Here is a 17,855-nt window from a genome sequence, read left to right on the forward strand (position 1 = left end):
TTTAGTCATTTAGTTTATGACTTTAGACTTGACTTGGACTTTTAAACCAATGACTTGGGCTTGAACCTGTTTACTTCAAAGACTTGAGATTTTACCCCAAATCTAAAATGTAACACACATATTACATAAAAAGTGCGCACTGTTAATTCATTTCATTCATTCTTACCACACTGCGTACTTATGGGTGCGTGAGCTGTATCACAGCCAATCAAGTGAACCAGATTTTGTTTTTAAATAACAAAAAACAAACGGTCAGGCCAAAAATGCCCCTGTGATTCATTTTTTTCAGGTAGATAAACTATGAAGTAGTGTGTGTGTAGCCGGAAACACGTGATCTCCACAGTAGGCGGAAATACGTTCCTGCATGGATCATCAACTGCGGAAACCTTGCAAGTTGATCGTAAAGGTTAGCACAGAGTCTTTCATACATAAATTCGCCGTTAATAATTATATAATTCTAGGAATCATCTACTTTGTTTACACTGATTACGTTGGCACTTTGTTAGCGTTACAACAACGGTCAGACCCCCGAGGTATCTAAACTTTAGTAAGGAATGTGCACTTTTGACACCTCTGGTTAGCATTTAGTGGTCAGTTTCAAATGTATTTAATTTTTGCTTGTTATGAACAAATTCACTTCACTGCTTTTCACGATCTGTAACATCAATGCACATTGTTCCATTTACTGCATATTGCACTTTATTCATGTCTCTCATTCCACCTGCATCAACATTGTAAAGTTTGTCATGAAGAGGTTTATATATTTATAAATATTCTCTATTCCATTCTGTTCTGCTTTTTTATTGCCCAGATTAGTTAGTCTTTGTTAAATTGTCTGTTATATGTCAATAGATACGTATGTCACAAATAAAAGTGTCTTGAAAATTATGTTTTTATAAAGAATTTTCTCCCAAATCTCTTACATGCTAACTGTAACGTGTTATTTCTGCTAAAACCTGAACTTAAATGTGTATATGGTGTTTATCTGTTTTTCTCTCTGTTTTAGATGCACATATCAATGTGGATTTCTGCCTCCAAGCCAGAATTGCAGGAATGCACAACATGTTGCAGAAGACTCTTTCACTGCCCTCTGTGCCCCACTTTCAGCCCTACTGTCAGGGCAAAGATCGAGGAGCATATAAATGGACACATTAAAAATGCTTTGTGATGGGTCTGTCTAGCACAGACACACTGGAACGAGAGAATTTTAATACAACACCAAAAAGCATTAGACACCAAGCAGACAAAGTTCTTTGTGTTACTCGTATACGAGGGAGAGAACCACGACAAGCGCTGTTCCTTCGTTTGACCTCAGTCGCTCTCGTCGGCTCCCTCATAACACTGCTCTTTTATTGAGGTTACATGAATATACATAGGTTTATTAACATATATGACGTCTACATACAAACGAAGAGTACCTTGTCTGTGTGTTCTGTGTGTGTGTGTGTAAACAACTTCCTTAAACCTGCTGGTCTGGAAGTCCACCAGTTCATCTAAACAAAAAGCACTTAGACTAGAACAGATATAGATACGTTTATCCTACCACAAAACAATAAGAGAAGGTACGACCTCTCCCACGCTCCCAGGATGTGGGTGTGAATGACAGAACACTCTGGAATGCACGCAAAGTCTTTGCAGGCTCCTAAGGATCAACCCTCTACCAACATGACATTGATTATAAAACTCTAAGCATATATGAGTAGATATTTCTAAGCATAAATGACAATCCAATAATGTAAACCTGACAGTTCCGCCCTTTAGAAAAGTTCCCAGTTATGATCACCGCATGTCTGACAGTGTCAATGCAAACACACAGCATATGTCAATCACCCTAAATTACTGTAAAAGTACAAATGTATTAGCAGTCCTCTTATTCCTCATTGATCTCATCCAATGGTAAACTGCATCCCACAAGTGAACAAACGAATTGTTAATAGTTAAAGGAGAAATTAACATCCCAGCTTGGTGGTGTTCCTCATCTAGGCATGTAAATCACACGTCTCTCTGCAGAGTGTTTTAAGTTCTGCAGGGCGTCATAAATGTCTCTTCCAGTTGTCTCCATCACTGTCCACAGGACCAGAGTCCAACATGTATGTAGAATAGACATTCAAACATACCAGGTGGTTTTGTTGCTTGTCAACATGGCTGTCAGCTATCTCCAAAGCTGCAGGCCTCGTCCTGCGAGGGGGATTTCATGACTCCTCTACTGTCCATCCCTCTCTGCAGAAAAACCCCTGTGTGGAAAGCGTGCTGGATCCAGTTATCTTACTGCTGTTATGATCCCAGCAGTCTTCAGAGTGTCATTGTATGCATAGTACAGTGGCACAGCATTAGGTGATGTTCATAGGAGATTGCTGCCGTCACCACCATAGCTTCTGGTTCCTGTGCTTTTCACAGAATCATGATCCCATCCTCGAACTCCCTCTGCGCTGTGGATGGAGCTTGGCACGCTCCCCTCATCCTTCAGGTGCCCGTCTGTTGTCCACAATCTCCTCTGTTGGCCTCTGGAAATCCCCCTCGGCACAGCTCTCATTCCAACGCAGCTTCATGGTCCTTGCTGTGGCTCTGGAATCTGATCTGACGATGGGCCCCAAGCAGCACGACCTTTGACCTCAACCACTGACTGGGCTGTCAGCTATGCCTGGAATGGTTCTTGCTTCTCACTGGGCCTCTGAAGATTTTTAGGAGATCCCTTTCAGCAATATTCTGACTGCTGCACCTGTATTTCCTTGCTAAGAGGAAAAACTTCTATTTGGAGAGCATGTCAACAATCATCAAACCACATTTCTCTTTAGTTCAGTGAACTTCACTTATAGGCCGTGAAAGCCTCATCTGAACCTGGATGCACCACTTGCATAGTTTTAATACCTGTAAATGAACTGTTAATTCCACAAATCCATGCAAAAATCATATAAGACATAGAAAACATAATGTAAACCTGACACTTTGCCTTTCAAAGGTATGTTGGCATTAAATATACCTCATAGTTAAAGTTATAAATATGCACTTCTTTTCAGCACTTCTGCAGTCTCTTTGTTGACTTAAAAGTTGCTTTTCACATTGTACAGTTCAATTCATTCATCAGCAAGACAAAAAGTGTGTTTTCATAAAAAATGTTTTCCTGTTCACCACATTTTTTGACAGCTCTTATGATTTATACCAATTTGCTTTCATTATTGAGGATGGCTTGGATATTTTTGTTAATATGTACAATATGTTGTTTGTTTTTATTAATATGTACAATCAGATTGTTAGATAAACTGATTGCATTCTGTACAACTACATTTACATGTTGTTGACTTTTCTTTTTTTTCTCTCTCTCTTCCAGACAAAATGATATGCCGGTGCACTTTCGCTGCCCTGTCTGTAACATGACAGTCATACAGCGTGGTGATATGGCAAGGCATTAATTGTCATGTCAGCATTCAGGACTGCTCCCCACTGAACTCTCCGATGAGCCCTGCCCCTCTCCCGCTGACCAGATCACAAGCTTGTTGATAAATGGGACTGAATGCAAAGATTTCAGAGAGATTGAAAAGGAAGTCTTCACTTTTTATTCCAAATTGTACTCCTGAGAATATTCAGCAGCTGATTCTGATAGTTTCTTTAATAAGATTCATAATCTCATCCCATGTATTGACAAGCCGTTCAAAGATCTGTGTGATTCAGAGCTTAAAATTGAGGAACTGGATTTAGTGATCATGAAAATGGCATTAGACAAGTCCCCAGGGACAGATGGACTCACTACTAATTTTTATCAATTCTTCTGGAAGGACCTAAGAACCTTATTATTTGATGCATTAAAGGAATCTATAGAGAAGAAAGAACTGATGCCAAGCATGAAACAAGAGTTGATAACCCTGATCCCTAAATCGGGTAACGATAAAAATTTAAAACCCATCACCTTAAACACGGACTATAAGATCCTGTCTGGCAAAGGGCTGAGAGGCTAAAGAAAGGCATCTCAAACATTATCAGTGAAACACAATCAGGTTTTTTGAAAGGAAGACTAATTGTTAACAATATTAGGCTGATTTTGGGACCTCCTTGAGTACAGTGAAATAATCCAAGAGAGAGGGTACATCCTGTACAAAGCATTTGACTCAGTTGAACATACGTTCATATTAAAAACTCTGCAGTCTTTTGGTTTTGGAGAGGAATTTATAAATGTTATAGAGATGCTATATAATGACATCAACAGCTCTGTTTTGCTAGAACATGGTACATGTTCAAGGTTTGAGGTTAATAGAGGGATAAGGCAGGGATGTAGCAGCTCACCACTTCTGTTCATCATGGTTGCTGAGCTGTTGTCTATTTTGATTAAAAACAGTCACATTGAGGGGTTAACTGTGATGGGTGAACAGATAATAATCAGTCAGCTGGCAGATGATACCACCCTGTTTTTAAAAAAATGAGGACCAGATTCCTTCAGCCTTACAGGTGATCAACCACTTCTCCAAAGCTTCTGGCCTACAGCTGAATATTAATAAATGTGAAATACTAGCTCTGCATGAGTGTCCCCTGCAGGCAATAAATAATATACAGATCAAAAAAAAAGAGATGAAGTATCTGGGCATTGTAATTTGCAAGGATAAGACATCAACAGAAAATAAGAATATCTGTACCAATATAGAAAAGTGTAAGTTTTAAACAGGTGGCTGCAGAGGGACATAACTCTGTTTGGGAGAATCTTGCTAACCAACATGGACCAAAGAGTAATCTTTTTTTTTTTTTTTTTGCCTGTCCCGTTTGGCTCTTTTGCATCAGAATTGTTGTCTAAAGGCAAAGAAAGATGCCCAACGGATTTACTTTACCAAATTGACCATCCCAGCCTTGCCGTAATGGTCCATTTGATTCACCTTTTATTGTTTATTTTATTTTCACTTACTGAATACGGGACAGACTTGACTGGGGGAAAGAAGGGGAGAAAGAGAGAGGGAAAGAGAAACAGCTGAGAAGAGGGACGGGGGAGAAGGGCAAAAGACAAAAACCAACAGAACGGGCAGAGAAAAAAAATGCATATATCAATCACCTGGGTCACCTGTTGAGAAAGAAAAAAGAAAACAAGCAGAAGAGAACAAGAGTAATAGAATAAACAACATCACAATGATATATGGGAATATGACAGTAAATACTAAATATTAAACATTATTGTGCAGCACATAAGATCAACAGAACACAGTGTGCTTTGAGGTAGGAGCCAAAAAGGGTGTAGTTTGTGGGTGTGATCACCCGTGTGTACACCTGTGAGCATGGACGCGCTTGTTTTTAAAAGGTTCATGTAATGATCTGCAAGAGGGTGTGGGGGGGGCCACAGCCCCGTCCTCCAGGGCATGAAGCAGGTATGGAGGAGATCAAAACTCCAGACATCCAGAGGCCCCCAGACCACAAGAGACCAAGGAAGACCAACAGAGGGGCAGCTGCGCCACTGTCCCAGAAAGAGCTGAGGAGAGTCCCAGATGAGGGCTCACTCAGCAGCCGCGGAGCAGAAGCCAGGGGGGGTTGCAGTGACGAGCCCGTGAGCTCCGCTGGCAGCCAGCTGTGCCTGAGTGACCGAGCCCCAGGCCGAGAAACCGAGGGCACCCCACCCCAGAAGTGGCCCGAGCGAGCCAAAGAGTAAACTTTCAAAAGTAAGTACTGAACATAACAATATTAGTAATTTCACAATATCGGGGTCAACCTTCAGGATCAATAAAGTTTTATTGAATTGTTAGTTGACCTTAATCTTACAGAGAATGTGATGATTTCATGGATATTTAAAGTCAGCACTGAGACAAATTTAGTAATGCCAACATTACAAAAGAACAATATTTGTCTCTTATATATAACACAGTCAAAGGAACCTGTCTTTAAGTGAAGATTTAAGGTGACGGGAAATATAAATAAGTGCAGCTTGAATCTTTAATGAAGCTCAGTATTTGAAACAGAGTTCATGTTCACTGCTGTAATAACTAATAATGATTGAAATAACAACCTTAATATTGGCCATATTATATTTACATTACCAAAGTAAGATGACTTTAGTCTCATGAACAACATGAGCTAATTGTTATTTACTAGCTGATCTTAAATGACTGTTCAGTACAGAAATGAAGCCCAACAATCATGTTTTACAGTCCTGTGGTCTCAGCCTCAGATATTTATCAAATCAAAGCTCATGTAGAAACAAATAAACAAATAAAAGATTTTCTCCTTCATTTCTGTCAAACAAAGCTGTATGAAACATTTCCAGCTGTTAGTATCATGGTTGCTAGGCAACCTGGGCAGTGCAACAGAGGCTAGACCGTCCCATTTCACAAGCCTCATGTTACGCCCCTAGTCTAGGCGTGTAGAGACGCACATAAGGTTGGAGGAGAGAGAGACAAATCCCCGCCCTGGTTCCCAAGCCAAACATCCAAAACCAGTTGTGAGTAAAAAAAAAAAGGTGATTTTATTGAAGGTAATGAAGCACAGCTCCAGGGTGAACCCAGGCCAAAATAATAAACAAAACCTACTAAGTCCCACCAGAAAACTAACTAAACCCTAAGAAAGAAACAGAACAAACAAATGACAATACTAACCCTCGCTCCCTAACCCGGAAAATAGGAGAAAACTGTTCCAAAGAAAAGGTGGCTCACCCCTTCCGCTTCAGCCTAAGGGTGCCTAAGCACTAAGTTAATGCACCAGCCGTAACACCTCGCACTTCCGGCCGTAGCGGTCTTTGAGTACGCGGCCCGTGTGGACCGTTAAGGCTGCGTACTTTAAGGCTGCAGACCCTGAATTGGGATACAGCCAGGTGAGTGCAATTAAGGGCCAATCAGGAGCGAGAAAGCAAAAGAAGAAACAAGGTAAATCTGGTCATGTGAGGGAGAGTGAGACAAAGGGTAAATAAAACAAGAATCTTTAAAACAATAATTAAGCAATAAACAATTAAAGGACAGAAAAGTTTATTTTCACTTTCAACTATAGACACTTGTTCCTTAAAAACAAAAACTGTACAGTCAACACTTTTCTGCAATTTTACATTTATTTCTCACAATTTAAGTCCAAACAATCATGCTGACAGTTTTTCCCCCATTTGTTGTGTATAAAAGCAGTTAAATATGTAATTTCTTTACACTGACAGAAAGGGGAGTTTCACTGAACCGGTCCACTAAAGATCACAGTGGCTGTGATGTAAGATGAGTTTGAGAGGGAGAAAAAAAAAACATTAAAGTGATTTATTCAGGCTGCTTGGAGAAAAGGCCAAATACTTTTGATCCAGTGATCACTGTCCTGCATGATCACGCTGATGTTTGCACAGAGCAGATAATGAAGTGAATGTTTTTGCACATTGGTAACAGTGAAACAGTTTATTTACAGCGTGGGATCGTTTGTGTTCGGAGTATGAACTGAGATTCTTGAAGCTTTTGTCACACTGGTCACAGCTGAAGTTCCCTTCAATGTGTGTATTTTCATGAATATTACGATGACCTGACCGTGAGAAGCTTTTGTCACAGTGTCTGCACTTGTATGGTTTCTCTCCTGTGTGGACTCGTTTATGTATTTTAAGATCACGTGCAATGGTGAAGGATGACTCACACTGGTCACAGACATGCTTTTTAACCCCACTGTGACAGAGTTCATGTTCTTTTAATTTACTTGGTATGGGGAAGCCTTTCCCACATTCTTTGCAGTAGCTCATTTTGTCTCCAGTGTGTCTGCGTTGATGTAGCGTTAGACTCTTTTGATTACTGAAAGTTTTTTCACAAAGGTCACAGCGAAACTCTTTCCCACCACCACAGCGACGACAGGGTTGAGAACTGGATCCATCTGTGTCGCTCTGCTTCTAAACAAAGACACAAAGACAGTGTAAGTCAGGGAATTGCTTCAACATTTTTATCCCGTTTTTAATCACCATTTTAATGATATACAAGTACAGAAGCTCAGAGACATACATAGAATAGAATAGAATGCCTTTATTGTCACTACACAGTTGTATAGTGAGATACAGAGCATCTCCACTGTATACATACAGATGTAAAGGAGATGTTGCAACAGTTTGAAAACTTGAGACTTTGTGGGGAAAAAATTGCTTCTGCTTTTGAATTCTTCTCTTTCTATACCTCCATGTGGCAATGTTGGCTGAGTGGTGATAACTATTGTTCAGGAGATTACTCTAGCAGCTTCCTGCACCTTAAAGGTGGGCAGGAATAGTGTGGAGTGTATACGGGCAGCCTCCACCATCTGTTTTCTTTAGCATAGCAGTTAGTGGACTGTAGTTAGATTGCAAAGAGTAATCACTGCAGGTTGAACGGGTCATGGATAGAACATTGAGGTTAGAGCAGGGCGATATGACCAAAAATATTTATCACGATATACATTTAAAAATTTGCGAGAACGATATAACTGACGATATAATTGACACTATACTAATATATTTTCACTTAAACAAGCAGCTGTTTTTTATGTGCATTAAAGTTATATAAAAATGTAACAGTGCAAATTCTTTGCTGACAGTTTAACCAAAAGGCGTTTCCAGTGGAACCTGGCCGACATATCCTCAGCATAACCATGTATAATATCCACAAAACTTAAAACGAGGTCATACACACAATACGGTAACATTATGTTGAAGCACAGTACGTATCGCTCCGCCTACGATAGCCGTAATGCTCCGATAATCCATCAAGCGGTGCGGCTTTGTAGCTTAGCAAAGTCGTACTGAAACATCTGACAGATTTTCGAGCGCCATGCACATAAAATCGTTTCGAGGTCAGTAAACACAACCAGAGTTCATACATAAGGCACACGGGGTTATAAGGGGCTCTGTCGACTTTCAGAAAAATCAAAGGATGATTTTAAGTGTGCCGTATTTTCCAAACAACACGGTAATAACAACGGCCCACTAACATGCTCTACCAAAAATATTTCTTTTTATGTATCTGACAGACGAAAGCTAAACCAGTTCCACACCACTGAAGTTGCAGCATTTTGACAAACCAGTTCTGGTTCATCCGTTTCACTTAACGATCCACTTTCACTCTTCTCATTCTGCATCGCCGCCATGTGCGTATGTAAACAAAGGCACTGCGCATGTGCGCTTTACCCATATTCTATCGCGATATGTCATTTTCCTATCGTTGCCCAAAATTACACCGGTATTACCGTGAACGGTATGATATGGCCCAGCCCTAGTCGAGGTTGACAAAACATCACAGACACATGGAGAACTGGGCGAGTTGCTGACTGTGCAGCGCAATGGGAAAACCAACTGAACTGAGCAGAGAGTCCAGAGTGTGGAGAGCTAAGCTGAGCAATGAAACCAGCTAATTGCTAACATGCTAACACAACTGAATAAGCAGAGTTGTTCCAAACAGCCAGGCTAAAATAACAAGATAAAAATATAAATACATACCTCACAGTAACTGCACTTGTACAGTTTCTTATTGGTGTGGATCTGTTGGTGGACTCTCAGGTAATGTGGAGCTTTAAACGTCTTCTCACACTTGTCACATTTATAAGGTCTCTCCTCATTGTGAGTAAACATGTGATGTTGTAACTGTGTGTCTGTTACAAATAGTTTCCCACACTGATCACAGCAGTAAACTTCATGTCTGGTGTGGATGCGTAGGTGAATATTTCGATACCCTTGATGTCTGAAAGTTTTTCCACAAATGTCGCAGCTGTACGCCTTAATTCCAGAGTGGGTAACTTGATGACTCTTTAAGTAGCTACTGCGAGCAAAAGCTTTGCCACACTGATCACAGCTGTATGGTTTAAGTCCACTGTGGATGAGTTGGTGTGTTTTCAAGCTTCCGGCGTCGGTAAAAGACTTTCCACACAAGTCACAGGTGAATGGTCTCTCCCCAGTGTGGATGAGCCGATGACATTTCAAGCTGGAGTTCTGAGTAAACTCCTTCCCACACTCGTCACAGCTGTATTTTTTCTCTCTCTTTCTTCTGTGAGGTTTGTCGGCCTCCTGAGAGCGCTGACGTCTCGCTTCATGTCGGTCCTGCAGTGACAGAGATACAGAGGCAGTGAGTGAAACGCAGTCACGGAACAAACTTTTTTACTAATGCACGATCTACTGTAGAATATAAAGCACCTTGAGGCGACTGCTGTTGTGATTTGGCGCTATATAAATAAAATTGAATTGAATTGAAACTCCCTCTGTAATGAAAATGACAATAAAGAAAATATTTTGCTCATTGGAAAAAAAATATATTGTATGAAAAATTACTTTATTTTACTTCAGTATCCTTATAAAATGTTATCTTTGTATTTTCTTGTAACTTGACCACAGGTTCAACATTTCTTCCTCACCATCTGTGTTGAGCTCATTGTTTCCTCTGTAGTGGCTGAGCTGAGTCCAAATGGCTGAAAATGTTCCTCCGTCAGATTCTCCTCCTGCTGATCAGCTGCTGGGACACAAAAGAATATTTTTATGTATTTGATCTCTGACAAAAAGAAGCAGAGCAAACACAAACCAGAGAAAGCAACATTTAGAAGATTCATTTGTTCCAGCAGCTGCAGGATGGTTTCTACAGGCTGAGGAACAACAGTCACTGCAGGAATCAACATCTGCACATTGATTTTCTGTTAGAGGAACAAAGTGAATGCAGACACACAGACAGGCTCTCTCCAAACCCTCAGAACAAAAGCTGTCCAGCTTTGTGTGTCTGTCAAAATGCTTTTTACAAACCCTGCTGGAATCAGTGTTGTTACAGCTGCAGTCAAAGCAAGATGGAAACAATGAAGAAGGAAAGTTCAAATCTACTCAGACTAAATGTCTTCAGTCAGTGTGTCAGCCTCCAGTTAACAACAGTGGTGAGAAACTGCACTACTGAACCTCCACTGACTGAGTAACTGTAGTTTGGTGCTTCATCAGAACTTCATGGCAGTTTGTACACAAACTGGAGAAAACATCTAAGAAACTGAAGGTGAGCTGATAGTAAGAGGATCATCATCTCACACTGCACCAGGATTCTCAGACCATGGGTCCGTTCTTCGTACCTCGCTTACTACATCCAAGATCAAATGACACATCCAAGATCAAATCATCGCGCTAACTTTGAGCTCGCTGTCCCGGTTCTCCGAACACACCTGTTGTTGACGATTAGTACAGCTGGATGAAGTAATGTGAGATCACTGGGTGGCTTAACAGGGGCTACGCATCGATAGTAGAAACATTGATCGGCAACCCTTTGATTGGTCGGCGAAAATGTCGAAGGAGAGCGCTCGGTATTTTTCGGCAGCAGAGCAAGAACTCTTGATTGAGGGATTTCAGGAGTTTCAGAGTTTAATTAAAACGCAAGGGAACACTGCAAAGGCTGCAAAAGCAAGGAGAGAGGGCTGGCAGAAAGTTGCTGACAAATCAAACTCATAAGTAATTTAATAATATTAATAATAATGGATTGGATTTATATAGCGCTTTTCAAGGCACCCAAAGCGCTTTACAATGCCACTATTCATTCACTCTCACATTCACACACTGGTGGAGGCAGCTACAGTTGTAGCCACAGCTGCCCTGGGGCAGACTGACAGAAGCCAGGCTGCCATATCGCGCCATCGGCCCCTCTGGCCAACACCAGTAGGTGGTAGGGTAAATTTATTATATTATATTACATTATATCCTCTTTCACATTAGAGCCACAACAGGACCCACTAGAACATGGGAACAAGTAAAAGTGAAATATAAGAATATTCTACAGAATGGTAATATTTATCACTTATATTGCTTTTCGTCTCTTGGAAAGAGACCCTGAAATAATCTGTTTGTTTGTTTATAACAGCAACCAAGAAAAGGGGCAGAGCAAAAAAAGACAGGTGGTGGTCCTGCACCCCCTCGTCAACAAGTTGGTTAAGTAAATAATACCCTCACGGGAAAATCGATATCTCTCTATGAGCACACTGTCGCGCTGAGCTAAAGGATCCTGTCTATCCCGCAATATACGCTGAATTCTGAGGACTCTCCTTATCAATCTTGCACCTTCCACAATGGGTGGCTCGCGTAAACGGACAGGATATGGCTGCGACAGGCTTCCCAAATCCACCTTCGCTTTTATAGCCGTGGTCTCTCATCTTGATTACACGAAGTAATTTACTATTACTACTCTAAAATAAGAATTACATCTGAAATAATCACATACATGTAATAGAATGATTAATAGTACATTTCCCTTTTTTTACGAAATGACCTGTATGTATCTGTGTGAAATCAATGAAAGAATCAAATACTGCATTATCTTTAGTTACATTGATGTTATTTATTTATGGAAAAACAGTGGTAAAATATCGCTGTTGCTTTCGTATAAATGAAGCGGACATACCTGAGTGGCCACGATCTAATCCTGTTTACATAAAGTAAGCCTGCTCCCGAGCAGGTTTACGCTTACGGCTCTGTTACTATGACAGCAAGTCCCGGATGAGCTTCGGAGAACCGAACGATCCAGGATCACGCGAAATCGTCAACAATCAAATCCAGCTAACTTACTTAGCCAGGTACGAAGAACGGACCCCATGTCATGGTTCACTTGATCCCTGCAAACAGGCACAAACAAAAACTGTCTAAAGCTTTTGTAAAGACACTGAAGCAGTGGACTGATGAGGCTGTGGAGAATCTGCAGGTGTGTCTGGACTGCACCGACTGGCAGGTTTTCAGGATTGTTACCAACAGTTTGGATTATTATAGAGATGCTGTGACGTCCTGTAACATCAGCTTCTGTGACGACAGCTGCACAGCATCACAGTCTAAACTCCAAAACCTGTTTTCAGCTAATGACTCTGCTTCTGTCTGGAAAACAATCAGACGGTGAACCAACCACAGACCTAAAGACCCCACTGCACCAATAATTCACAGCTAGCAAACAGCCCTGAACAGCTCCTGCTGCGGATTCTACCAACAATGACCTGTTACTCCCCCACCCAAGACTTTCAACACCTTAGCACCCCCCATCATTATAAAACATGGGCCTGGACCTTCTGTAGAACTTCAACTACAGAAATAAAACTGAACAAAACACCCGAGTTCACTCCATGATCAACATTTCATAGAATGAACACTTATAGTCAGGTCTACCTGTGAAAATGAGCATTAAACTTCAAATATTCACGTGAGCAAAAGAAATCAATCTGATCAATGAAAAGTAGAAAAAACTTCTGTCTTCTGTACACAAAACTAAATAAAATCCAACATTCAATCCACAACATGATTAAAAACATTATTCTTCTCCCAAATCACCAAGAGCTGCACATTAACCACCACAATATATTTTTATTCTCTGTGCTTTCAAATATGAACACTGTTTACTTTCATCTGTTTCATTCGTTTTTGTTAACATCTTCCTGTGCATCACTTTACAGCAGCCACACTCATTGAAATGAGACTTTGTAGTTCATTTCCTCTCATGTGTTCATCCACAGCAGCAGGGCAGTCTATTGTGACCCTGATACTGCAGCAGATCTATGGGCTCAAAATGTGGTCATAAATATTTTGTACTTGTAAAAAAGATTTGTGTGTGCGTAAAAAAGATTTGTGTGTGGACTTTGCCAAAAAACCCTGCAAGTTACAAGTACGGATTTTGACCCTATTTTTCTTCCCGTCATCTGATTGGTCAATGTCATGTCAATCACAAATGTAACAATCCAATCAGAGAACAGATGGGTTTGGCTGTCGGAGGGGCGCTTTTTTGAACTGCAGGTCCTTGAAGGGTGATACAGTTTGAAGCTGGAGGATCGCTATATAAATATCCGATAGCAGCTAGGTCCCCTAACTTTCAGTAGCTGTTGAAAGGAAAAAGTTGTGGTATATCAGTGGTTAGAAATACCATTATTACTTTAGGATTAGTTTAACACAAAGTCAGGGCTGACCCAGGGAGTCACAGTGCGCAGCATAAAAGTCCTTTCACATCGGACGCAGGATGTGCTGCTAATGCTAACTGCTAACTAAAAGCAAAGGATCCAGAATTTGTTACGCTGGCTGCTGGGCTCTGTGGGTTTTTGCAGCAGCTCTACCTGTACTAGATGCACCTGCTCCTTGTCTTTTCTATCTCTGACTTTATGTCCTCTACAAGAGTTTGTTTTTTTTGCTGGTTCTTCAAATGTTCAATAAAAACATGTATGCTAATTCATAACGAAGAAAGCTTTGTAATGAAGACTGTCATTTCCAAAACACTGCCCGTCCCGCGGTCCGCAGCGCTGTTGAAAAGGCTGTGGAAGTCCCTGTATTAAACACATAGACCTGTGACACAAAAAAAATCACCAAACTCGGACGACCACAGACTGTTTTCCTTCGTGGTGATGAAGGAAAACGCTGGGTGGGCATTTATACTCAGAGTGAAAAACGATACTCAGGGTTGAGTAACCCCGAACTGTCCAACTCGGAATATTCGGTTTCAGAAAGGCTGATAACAATTAGTTCAATCAACGCGGAGTTGCTTTAATCCCAAGTGAAGCGCGCGCACGAGGATACATAAAGCCCTGATTAGTGGAGCACAGATTAAGCGAGTCACCATGGAGACGGAGGGAAAGAAGGCGCGGTCAATGTATTTTACAGCGCTTGAGGCCGAAATTCTGATGGCAGCATATGCCGATAACATGCAAATTCCGCGGAAAAAAAGTAACACAGCCTCAGCTGCAAAAGAAAGAGAGCATGCATGGCAAAACATAGCCGACAGAGTCAATGCGTGAGTGTTAATTTAAACACTGATCTAGGGATTTCCACCCATTTAACACGTTATTTTATTTTATTTTATTTTGTATTTCATACATTTTATTTTGTGATGTGAGCGCAGGTGCAACCCAACAGGCCCCAAACGTTCCTGGCAGCAAGTAAAGATGAAATATAAAAATATAGTCCAAACAGGTAAGGTGTAATTGTATTATGAGCCATAGTGCTTGGTCTGTTTGTCCCATGTAAATCAATTGCAGTTAGAGGCTACATTAATTTCCCCTCTGTAAGCACTTATTGAAATTATCTGAGCACATTACAAGTACATATTTGCTTACTCTGTATGCTCAAACGTGACCCGTTATAGCCAACAGAAAAAAAGCGGAGGCCCGAAAAACAGGTGGGGGTCCTCCACCACCACCACTCACAGAGGCTGAGCAGTTGGCTTCCACATTTGTGATAATGTTGGCAGCATCATGATCTTCACAGTGCAGAGAACACAATTAGCATCCATTACTATAATGAAATAATTTGTTAGTTTGAAATGCTACAGGGAACTATGTACCTGCACATTAATGCTGTGGAAAGACTTCCTGTTCACATAGTCTCCTTCATTTACTGAAGGAGCAATGATTGGAATGTGAGTGCCATCTATACAGCCAATCACGCCTGGGAACCGTGAGAATAAATGTAAAATTTAAGTAGTAGTTCAAGTATCACCACATCATACATTAAGTTTTGTTCATCCTGCTACCTGCAATTTTGTGGCATCCCTCTTTGATAAATCTTGTGGGTCTATGACCGGGGAACACCACAAACGAGTACAGGAGACGTTTCAGTGCAACTGTAACATTCCTGACTGCCCGACAGACGGTAGCCTTGGAAACGTGCTCAGCGTCACCAATATTATACAGAAAGCTCCCGTTTGCAAAAAACCGAAGTGCAATACAAATAATATGTACAGAACTGAGAGAATGTCCGCGATGTGTCACATGAGCAATATTAGGCCTGAGGATGTTATTCAAATGAATTATAGATTGTGCTGAAAAACGGTAACGTTCACACAGGAAATCATCAGGAAATGATAAAATGTCCAAACACGCTCTAATCACTCTCTCCCGGCGGAGAGCTCTGCGGAGAATTTGGGCTTCAACATCTACTGGCTCTTCAAGGACGGGGCACGCCATGTCTGACACTTCCTACAGTCAGGTTTCTGACAAAGAGGCGGAGAACGTCAGGGTTAGTTGAAGTAAACCTGCTAGGGGGCAGGTTAGCTTCACGGAGTGTCGTCATAGTAACTCACTCAGAATTAATCTAAACTCGCTTTGTGAAACTGAAAACCCAGAGTTTTCGTTATCTCAGGGTATACTTACTCAGAGTTTGCACTAAACCGGCTTCCTGAAATAGGGCCCTGCAGTTCAAAAAAAGCGCCCCTCGACAGCCAAACCCATCTGTTCTCTGATTGGATTGTTACATTTGTGATTGACATGACATTGACCAATCAGATGACGGGAAGAAAAATAGGGTCAAAATCCGTACTTGTAACTTGCAGGGGGTTTTTTCTAAGTCCACATACAAATCTTTTTTACGCACACACAAATCTTTTTTACACATACAAATCTTTTTTACAAGTACAAAATATTTATGACTACATTTTGAGCCCATAGTGCTCGGGCAACTCAGGCAGAATGCGTGAGTGTCTCCAGTACTCTGTACCGCGGGGCGATGGGTGGGTGGGGGGAGAGTAACGAACTTCTTTTTTCAAATCTATTCTTGGCACCCCCTCACGGCAGTTTCCTTCTTTCTCTTCTTTCATAGCTTACTTCCTGCTACAATCACGAGTGAGGCCTTCATTTCCCACAAAACGCTCAACTTCTCCCAGCATGCTGAGCTAATGGTTAGTTGGTGTTTTTCTCCAAACACTCTCTCACTCTTCTCTCAACGTGTTCACAATAAACTGTGAACAGACACCGAGGAGAGCAGCAGAAGACCTCATTCAGGAGCTAAACTCAACATGAACTGAACTCACAGTAAAGTTAGCTCGGTGCTTACCTTTAGATGATGGGATGGGCTGAGGCTTCGGATCATTTTTAGAGAGATCCAGGATATGGAAACCAATATCGGAACGATTAGCCCCTCACACTTCCCTTCTGGTGAAGAAATGACGTAAAAATCGCCGTTTAATAAGTCAGGATCCCGTATTTTACGCCAGCGAGTAGCTTTGAACGTCTGTGTTGCTACCCGATCCGTACCGGAAATCCGATTGCTACCACGCATGCGCAAATATTACGTCACTTCCTCTCTTTGCCAACATTGCGACATTGATACGGGTTTTTTGTTGTGTTTTTTAAAGAACTTAATAAACAATGAGTATACAACATACGAACAGATGAAGTATACAAAAGAACAGGGCCCTATTTCAGGAAGCCGGTTTAGAAAACTCAGAGTGAAAAACGATACTCAGGGTTGAGTTGGTGTCTCTCTCCCCTCCCTCCAGGACATTTACAGCACCCGTCTCACTAAAAAAGCCCTTTGCTAGTTTTTTTTTTTTTTTTTTTTTTTTCTTTTATTAGTAATATAAACATACAAACAAAATGCACCATATATTACAGATTCAGAGAATAAACATTTCTGACATATTAGCAACTTTCATATATAGTGAAAATAAAATATAAAGATGGGGTCACATAAATTAACAGATTATTAACTTACTAAATCAAAATCTTCTACAAAGGAAACAAAAAAAGCAGCCTTTTTCTTTTTAACTAAAGTCAAAGATTTAACCAACAGGTTTAGGTCGTTTTTCCAGTGAGCCAGTGTTGGTTTAATCTTTAAAAAGCGACATTTATGTATAAAATACTTACACAAGATTAATAACACATTAACACCATAATTAGCTTTCTTTTCTTTCAAAAACACTCCAAACATTATCATATTTAAGGTAAATGGGGTAATTTGAATCCCACTGGAATAAAGCCAGGTATGAAAATCCAACCAAAATATTTGTATAAAATTGCACAAAAAGAATAGATGGTCCAAATCCTCCTCTTCTGTTTCACAAAATACACAATTACCCGTTTCTATTTTGAATCTATCACTAAGGAGTCTATTTGTCGGGTAAATTTTATTCAAGATTTTAAATTGGACTTCTTTCCCTTTAGGAGGGATAGGGAAGGTGATATAATCAGTTCTTATTTTTTCAATTTCTTCCCTTTGGAAATCTTTT

At 40.7% G+C, this 17,855-nt stretch overlaps 2 protein-coding genes across 4 annotated transcripts in view; one reads left to right on the plus strand and one right to left on the minus strand.

The window, feature by feature from the left end:
• The first annotated feature begins 5,046 nt into the window (after window positions 1-5,046).
• Window positions 5,047-17,855, plus strand: part of LOC146662765 (uncharacterized) — a 34,585-nt gene continuing 21,776 nt past the window's right edge. The window contains exon 1 of the mRNA XM_085419362.1: window positions 5,047-5,630. The gene's annotated coding sequence lies outside the window, so the exon portion shown is untranslated. The remainder of the gene's footprint in view (window positions 5,631-17,855) is intronic.
• Window positions 5,655-17,032, minus strand: LOC146662766 (uncharacterized). Of its 3 annotated transcripts, none has more exons than XM_085419383.1 (4): window positions 16,682-17,032; window positions 10,285-10,379; window positions 9,377-9,973; window positions 5,655-7,804 (listed from the first exon to the last, which is right to left on the minus strand). In XM_085419383.1, exons 2-4 carry the CDS (start codon window positions 10,300-10,302, stop codon window positions 7,247-7,249), a joined length of 1,173 nt encoding a protein of 390 aa, XP_085275509.1. In that variant the 5' UTR covers window positions 10,303-10,379; window positions 16,682-17,032; the 3' UTR covers window positions 5,655-7,246. The 3 variants fall into 3 exon arrangements, with proteins under 3 accessions (XP_085275509.1, XP_085275508.1, XP_085275510.1); XM_085419382.1 differs by having other exon boundaries at window positions 5,657-7,807; window positions 16,682-17,021; XM_085419384.1 differs by having other exon boundaries at window positions 5,657-7,807; window positions 10,285-10,382; window positions 16,682-16,736.

The sequence above is a fragment of the Rhamphochromis longiceps genome, linkage group LG9, assembly GCF_057381845.1.
Source record: "Rhamphochromis longiceps isolate RC_006_pf linkage group LG9, R_longiceps_female_GT1.1, whole genome shotgun sequence".
In the NCBI taxonomy this organism is placed as follows: Eukaryota; Metazoa; Chordata; class Actinopteri; order Cichliformes; family Cichlidae; genus Rhamphochromis; species Rhamphochromis longiceps.